We start from the raw sequence: 8,239 nt of genomic DNA, 5'->3' as shown, positions 1-8,239 counted from the left end.
TGATGTTCTGTCACAATTTAGCTCTGTAGATGTTTGTTTCTGGAAGAAAGATTCCTTGTAATGACTTGTAGGCGTTGAGAGGACAGTGGACACTTGAGCCACAGAAATCTGTTCATGCTGAAATTTGGAAAGATGAACTTTATTGTTGCTTTGCCCATGTATTTACAAAACTTGACAACTGATCATCCATACAGTAAACTAAAAATATTAATTTTCTCAGGAATTCTAGACTGCAAAAAACATTATTATTTTTCAAGTTCTTCACTCAGTTCTTTCCGAATCTTTTCCTCTATTTTTGAAGTATCATATTCTCTCAGCATGTCAAACTCCAGCCATGGCTGGCTCCACTTCTGTGCTGCTTGCATTTTATGTTCTGGTAGCTCAAACTTGATTCCTTTTATATTGTATTTGGGTCTTTCCCACCGTTTTGACCATGGTTTAGGTTTCATTCGTACCTGCACCTAGAGTGAAAGATTAAAAAATTTTTAAAAACCCAAAACAATAAAAAGGTATTAAGGAATTAGATTTTTCATTCTGATCTTAGCAAAAAGTGACAATGGTTGCTGTAACAAGAGGAAAGTAAGAGAAAACTGACCAATCTGTCATTGTGTTGTTTAGTAACTACTACGATACTATAATTGTTATTGTAGTATCTTGTAAAACTTTTTAATTAACTCTGTGTTGATTTATCAAAGAGTTCTTAATTGAAATATAAATTGAAGCTAACTCATCTTTTGTAGTTTTGCTCCTTATTAAGAAAAAAATAAAAGCACGAGAGGAAAAGGGTAGAATGATACTGAATTTCTACACAACACTCTGGCAGGGTCTGATGGTTTCTGGATCTTCCCTGAGATGCAGATTTTAGGTGACTCTTCCATCTTTCTTACCTTGTTTCCTGACACCAACCACTCCTGAATCAGTAACTACATTAACAGTAACATTCCTGTAAGAAAAGCTTTCCCTTCTGCACAGTTCTGCAGAGGAATGTGAAGACTGTTCCTCTTTGCATGTCTTCAAAATGAACTCCAGAGGATGGTAGAGGTTTACATTCTCACCATTCTTTCACTACAGAAATGGCACAAAGACTTGCCTCATTTTATCTACTTTTGTCGCCCTGGTAACTGATACAGCAAAGAGCTGCTCCAGCCTGCCAGGATAACAGTCATAAATGGAAGCTGTAAATAATCCTGTGCTTTCCCTCTGAAACACGTGGCTCCTACCTTGTTCACAGGAATTTCCTCGTGCTCCATACGAGGCACAGGTTTCATATTGACATCGAAGGTGCTGTACTCGGGGAGGGCATCCCGCAGGTACATCAGGTTCTCATCCAGCCTCTTCTCCAGCTTCAGCACCTCGATCGCCTGGATTCGAGGACTGTACAGTTCATAACAGATTTCAACCCCTTAGAGACAGAAAGCCTGGTTTGATGAACCAAATTCAGGAGAAATACCAACACCCAAGCAGCTTTACTTCAGTTACACGTTCCTGTATCATTGCAAAGTGCTTTTTAGTCCTCAGAGCACTACGGTGCTGTGTGCACTTGTGATTGTACTCATGCACTGTGCACATTTCTTTGTAAATCACATCTTGGAAGTATTCTGTATAAGAGACTTCAATGGCTCGAATTTAAGGAAGATGAGCTTGGATTTTAAACTTTTATTTCCTTTTGGTTACAATGGCTGTTAATTATGCATCTCAGTGTAGGTGTAGTGTGTGTGAAGAGACACTCACCCCTTTCATATTTGCCCTGAGAACTCCATTACTTGCACTGCCCTGATTTTGTCATAACCCAGAATATGAACCTGTGATAAAACTCTTCTAATCTGCTGCTTGTTAAAACAGTTCACACCTACAACCCCAGTTCATGGAAACACAGTGTTCAAACTGGGCAGGTGTTCACATGGCAGTAGACAGCCCAGGCTCAGACACAAGCACAACCATCACAATGTCTAAAAATTACTGTGCAGTAATTACCATGCCTTCAAGTACAGAGCACATCAGCATTTCTGGGTACACAGTTTTAAACTTGCACAGTACTCTAACAGGCAGACTCACACTTTCACTTCGATCTGCTGTCTTCTCCCCACAGACTAAATTTCTACAACATAACACATATTTTGCTGAACATTTGCAGCATAATTACCACAGCTGAAGCCCCACCTTGGTCTTCTATGACATTCCGAAGGACAAAGGTAGCGCCGAGTCCTTTGCCTCCCCTCTGAATGCAGATCCCAACAAACCGGCTGGATTTGTCACTGGCGAGGGGATTCGCAGTCGTCACGGCGAGAATGCTGCCTGCCAGAAAAATGGATTCAAATCCCAAATCAAATTCAAGCCTGTCCCAGTTAATGTGTGCCAAAATGTGGGAAGAATCAGGCAAAGTGCATCTATTCAGGTGCTTTTTGAAAATACTTTTCCTTCCCATCAAAACTGCCAGAAACAGAAAAAACTGCTACCATGACATGAATTAATATAGGTCAAAGTGATACTGCAGGTTAACTGCAAACTTTCTTCACCTTTATTTTTCTGCTCTTCCCCGTCCAAACTGAATACAATTAATCTAATGTATTTTTTTTCTTTAGCTCTACTGGTAAACCATATGCTCAAGTGCCAGGATTGAAAAATACCCACGTATGGAACACATTAGGATTACTCTTTTAATGAATCAGGATGTAAATGTGAGATTAAAATACAAAGTATTACATATAGAAACAATCCTAGTTGGTCAAACACACCTGAGACTTTATGTTTTATGCTATTCTACATATGATCACACTTTCTAACACCCCACACAATGTAAAATACTGCCAGAATTATGGAAGTTTTAGTGCTGACACTGACCAACATAGAATTCTGGGATGTTGAACACTTTTCTTCTCTGTATCATATCCTTTCTTTCTAAGTAGTATTTAAGAGGATCTTTTCTCCCTCTGGGAGGTATAAATTCAGGGCTCAGGAACCTGCAAGAAAAGCCAAACTTTTAGAAGTATGAAACAAAAGCATTTGCATAAAAAATATGAGACAATTCCAAGTATTTAGCCTAAGAATTACCAGCTGTTGCCTTTTCAGAGGTATGAACTGCAGTCTGTGAGGTCACCAATTTTATTTATTGGTTTTTGTTATCTAAAAGGAATTTTTGTGGGGTTTTGATACTGGTTTTGGGCTTTTATGTGGCTTTTTTGTTGTTGTTTTTTTTTTTTCTTGTTGTTCTTTTAAGAAGATTTTTTCCCAAACCAGTAATACATGTTGGTCTCAGAGGAGCTGACTGAAAGAGGCCAGTTCAATTAGTGCTGTCACAGCTTAGAAACAGGTTATTTCATGGTTTAATTGTAACCCCCATGACAGAACACTTACTATTTGTTAACCTTAATAACAGATATGGAATAATCTATTACATTTTTCACAAATTGATTCTACAGGACACACCACATAAATGTCCTTTGGTGTTATGGAAGCTTAAATAGACTGGTAAAACAATGTTTTTTGCTACAAAAAAATTAAACCATGCCAAAGAATTTCCCCACGGCCTGGACCTCAGTTATTGACTGCTGAGCTGAGTGCATACTTCCTGACATGGATTGGCTTGAGCTGAGAACCATTTCCAACAGATATTTGGATGTGCTCACTCAGGTTTGGATGGCAAGACCACCTGCCCTGAGAGCAGATGGATGAAGGTGAACTCAATTCAGTTGTACACATGCATCTTAAAAATCCTGGATCTGGCCAGGAGTGAAGTGCCCAACAGAGAAGAGGACAAATGCAAATCTGCCCTACAAACTTTATGGGGCTGTGGGGGCAGCAGAATTTTGGCTGGTGCTGCTGCTCACACACAGCCCCACAGGCAGCAAACAACACCAAACCTACTCATGATCTCCAAAGCGAGGTTTTTGGAGGGGGCAGATGAACAGTACAGTGCCACCACTCTTCTTTCAGACACAGCACTGCATTTTGAACCACTGGGTCATTTAAAGCAGTGCAAATTTGGTTTAAAACCCAGGGAGGTTGTGGATGGCCCAGTCCTGGAAATGTTCATGAACAGGCTGGGTGGGACTTGGAGCAAGCTGCTCTAGTGGGAGATGGAATGACGGAAATGTTCATGAACAGGCTGGGTGGGACTTGGAGCAAACTGCTCTAGTGGGAGATGGAATGAGATGATCTTTAGCTCCCTTCCAACCCAAACCATTCTGTGATTCCATGAAATGGGTTGAGGTGACATCAAAACCACCCAGAATGAGACATCTCATGAAGGCTACCAGAGACATCAGGTCCATATCACAAGCAGCGATGCACAACCAGCCTTGCAAAAGGCAGACACAGGACCTGTGTCCCTGTCACACAGAGATGCCTTTAACAGGCATAATCTCCCACATTATTCCCAAATTTGCAACAGTATTTACTGCTTTACTTTTTTTTCCCCCCCCACGTTTCATTCCTTTCAGAAACTCCAGAAACAGTATTTTAAAGTGTTTTGAACATATTCCAACACAAGCGGTCTTTGCTACACTTTTACAAACTGTGTTGGGGTTTTGTTTGTTGTCTAGCAAAGCCCTGACTCTTTAAGTGGCGCTCCCACAGCGAGCAGCCCGAGCACGGGCAGGCCAGGCTCCAGCAGCCCAGGCGGGCAGTGCGGCACCCTCACCTGCTCTTCTCCTTCTGCGTCTTCCTGTCGATAATGACGGGCTTCGGAGGCGGCTGGAATTTCGGTGGCTTTCCATCGCTGCTCACTCGACACCCCGACAAAGAAAAACACCCTGTAAAATACAAAACAACGTTTGAAACACCCGTGATTTCAAGTCTGGCCTCTCCCCACCAAGGCAGGGCATGGCACCACAACCCGCCCGACAGGCCAGGAGCCTCCTCCCCTCCGCTCTGTGGGCCAGGGAGGGCAGGAGGAGGGCGCCGGGCAGGGGGAGGCCCGGGGGAGGCTCGGGGGTGAGGATGAGGGCCAGGGCGGTGCTCACGGCCGGGCAGGGCGATGGCAGCGCCCCGCGGCACCAGCCTCCCACAGGCGGCCGCCATGGCGGCTGCAGCGCGGCCGCTACGGCGAGCGCGGGGGGACAAAGCGCGGCGAGACGGAGCGCGGAGGCGGCGCCGCCTCACGGGGCGGTGCTGAACTGGAACAGGTTTGGGTCGACTCTGAGAATGAATTCCTCGCTGTGAGGGTGGGACGGGTTTGGGTCGGATACTGGGAAGGAATTCCTCGCTGTGAGGGGGGCGAGGTGCTGGAACGGAGTGCCCGGAGAAGCTGTGGGCTTCCCATCCCTGGAAGTGTTCCAGGCCGGGTTGGATGGGCTGGTTTAGTGGGAGGTGTCCCTGCCCCAGGGTAGGGGCTGGAAGGGATGTTAAAGACCTTCCCTAGCCTACCCGTTTTGTAATTTAAGGATGAAGAGAAACAAAGCGGCCCCTTTCACCTCCATCCCTCAGGGCCATTCCGGGTGTGGCAGGAGGACCGCGGCCCCAGAGCGGGGGAGAGGGCCGGCGCTGTCCCCGGGATGCGGAGCTGGAGCTCCCAGTGCATCCCCGGGATCATCACGGCACAGCGCAGGCACACTGGTAGGAGCTCCTTGGACATCACAGGGATCCACCAGAGGTTATGAATTCTGGCTTTGCCACGTGAAAATGGTGCTGTGTTTTCCAGAAACACACTTCTGTTTGTCTTCGTGATAAGAACACTCACCTAAAATTTTTTTCGAAGCCACTGTCCATAATTCAGATATCCCACAGTACCAGTGCTTTTCACCAAGATTAGTTTAGAAATTATTATATGTAAGTACAGTTGAGGTACATTTAATATGTTTGTATCAGTCAGGTTTCCTTGGCCATCATTCTGGATTCAATTAGTGCCTACAGAGGCAGGAGGAAGGTGAATTCTAAATGCAGGTCTATAAATAACATGCCACTGTTTAAACTTTGCAGAGATTCACTTCTAAATATCCCTGACCTCATGAACTAATTAGATCCATCACGTTGCCTGTGATGCTCCCCCAGCCCCGTTTATTGGTTGCAGGTGACTACACAAACCCCCACATTAACAGGAGTAATTTTCTGCTTTGTGATCTGGTGCTTGGTTCCTTAACTGTGCTTCAGCAGACCATAAGGTGTGCAGAAGACAAGTCACAGGTTTCTGTCATCTGCTGGTTAACAGCGAGTTAATCAGCAGGACATGGATGGGACAGAAGAGGGCACTCTGACCCTTAAAATACAAAACAATCTCCACCAGTACCGAGCACACCAGTCCTTCTCAAGTTTAATCTTTTATGTTCTTATCCCTTATGTGAGCACTTTAAAAAGGCAGAATAATAATTTTCAGGGGGTGAGGAATATCATGTAGGGGTAATTCCAACAACTTAATGGTGATCGAGGAGATAACAAAATAGCTGTAAGGAGATGTGTGGGTTATGACTTGGGAGACTGCAGATTTGTAGCTCACAAAGAAGAGAATTGGATGTTTCAGTGTCAGGGAGGCACTTTTAACTCCCTGACTGACCACTGCGGATTGCAGGCTAACAAAAACATTTTGATGGGCTGGAAGTGCCCTGAGCTCAGGGCTTCCCAAGAGAACCTCAGGACTTTCCTTGAGGTGCCCTGCAGGGCCCAGAGACTTTCCCCTGTGTATTTCCCAATTCCTGTGTGGGTTGTTGAGGCACCCTGGCATCAAGACGCTGGACCATGTGTTGCTGGGTCTCTTTTTTCAGGAATAGCTTTCTTGAGTTTGAAATGCAGGGGCAAGACACTCCCCTTGAGTTTCTTCATTCTGTCACATCAGACAGAGTAGAAGGGCTGCCTCCCTACTCTTCTTGCCTATATAACAAAATCTATGAAAATATAGATGACTACAATCACTGGGATAGAGTGAAGTTCATAAATGAAGGGCATCACTGTTCTCAGGTGATATAACAAAGGAGGGCAACGAAGATGGTGAAGGGCCTTGGGGGAAAGCCACATGAGGAGTGGCTGAGGGCACTTGGCTTGTGCAGCCTGGAGAAGAGACTGAGGGGAGACCTCACTGCAGCTACAGCTTCTGGTGAGGAGAGGGGAGAGGCAGAGGATGATCTGTTGTCTGTGGTGACCAGTGACAAGAGCCAAGGGAATGGCCTGAAGCTGTGCCAAGGAAGGTTTTGGTTGGATGTTAGGAAAAGGTTTTTCACCCAGAGGGTGGTTGGGCACTGGAACAGGATCTTCCCCAGGGAAGTGGTCACAACACCAGCCTGGCAGAGTTCAAGAAGTGTTTGGACAATGCTCTCAGGCACAGGGTGGACTTGATGATCCTTGCTTCAGTCCCAGCACCACCAGGTGCAGGTATCACCTTCCAAAACAGTCTGCGTTGCAGTCTGAAATCCCAGAGATTTCTTCTGAACACCTGAAGCCGTGTTGCAGCAGCCCCAGCACAGCTGTCTGTGGCCTGTCAGAGGGTGTGAAGAAGGGAATGAATTTTCATATTGCCCAAGGGAACATGGACATCTTTTTACAGGAAACACAGCCAAAAGTGGTATCACCTGCTGTTATTATTACTGTGTCTCTAAACAAAAAGAGATATCTGTGAGGCACTAAGCTGCTCTGGAGATCTGGTTTGTCGTCCCTTAGGTGCTGTGAAGAGGCAGATGGATATCCCCAGATTACAAAAGAAATGGAACTGCTCATGGAGAGTGTCTCCACCTCATCTTCTAGCTAAACTGTGCCCTTTTCAACCTGTCAAGCTATTCATAGCTGCTGTAGCCCTAGCAGTGGCTGGTGGAGCAGACATACTCCTTTCAGACTGTCCAGAGGTATCTGAATCCTTCAGGCTCTCTTGCAAACCTGTGTCAGCAGAGACACAAAGCTATGCCTGGATTCCTGTGTGTCCTGTTTATCCCAGTTACCAAAGCAGTCCTATAAACTACTCTGGGAAGGTTTGAGTGTAGTGGATTTTATTAGAACCTTGAAACAATCTGATGTAAGTTCTAGTCTTTCTGGAAGCTTCCCTTTAATGAGACATGAGTTATTGATTAACTTAAGGTGAGTTGACTTAGCTGAAAATAATCAGAGAAATCCCAAAATGTTGCTTAAAATGACCTCAGGTGCCAGACCCTTCTGGATAGAGCAGCTGCTCATTAAGGTGGCCATCAAGCATCCACAATTACATTTTTTCCTTACTGTAGAGAGCAAAGAGAGGAGGGAGAGCTGTTCTTCAGACACAGCATCCCAGCACTGAGCTCAGGAAAGCGATGGACTGGAAAATCCTCTGCTCGTTCTGTCAAAA

General features: G+C 45.2%; 1 protein-coding gene across 1 annotated transcript; it reads right to left on the bottom strand.

Annotated features, from left to right (window-relative positions):
• Positions 1 to 123: 123 nt before the first annotated feature.
• MRPL19 (mitochondrial ribosomal protein L19) lies at positions 124 to 5,032 on the bottom strand. Its single transcript, XM_041421520.1, has 6 exons — positions 4,962 to 5,032; positions 4,640 to 4,751; positions 2,842 to 2,960; positions 2,161 to 2,295; positions 1,221 to 1,402; positions 124 to 461 (listed from the first exon to the last, which is right to left on the bottom strand). Exons 1-6 carry the CDS (start codon positions 5,017 to 5,019, stop codon positions 246 to 248), a joined length of 822 nt encoding a protein of 273 aa, XP_041277454.1. The 5' UTR covers positions 5,020 to 5,032; the 3' UTR covers positions 124 to 245.
• Between the last annotated feature and the right edge of the window lie 3,207 nt (positions 5,033 to 8,239).

The sequence above is a fragment of the Onychostruthus taczanowskii genome, unplaced genomic scaffold (assembly GCF_017590055.1).
Source record: "Onychostruthus taczanowskii isolate IOZ18803 unplaced genomic scaffold, ASM1759005v1 scaffold11, whole genome shotgun sequence".
Lineage (NCBI taxonomy): Eukaryota > Metazoa > Chordata > Aves > Passeriformes > Passeridae > Onychostruthus > Onychostruthus taczanowskii.
The sequence above is the reverse complement of the archived record's forward strand: the minus strand, read 5'-3'. Positions and strand labels throughout refer to the sequence as shown.

What these genes read in the sequence shown, in the direction of transcription:
- MRPL19 (XM_041421520.1), bottom strand. Translation starts at nt 5,019, where the DNA reads ATGGCGGCCGCCTGTGGGAGGCTGGTGCCGCGGGGCGCTGCCATCGCC. An exon ending in TGCCATCGCCCTGCCCGGCC is followed by an intron (nt 4,752 to 4,961) that starts GTGAGCACCGCC and finishes TGTATTTTACAG; the next exon opens with GGTGTTTTTCTTTGTCGGGG. An exon ending in CATCCCAGAATTCTATGTTG is followed by an intron (nt 2,296 to 2,841) that starts GTCAGTGTCAGC and finishes TTTTTCTGGCAG; the next exon opens with GCAGCATTCTCGCCGTGACG.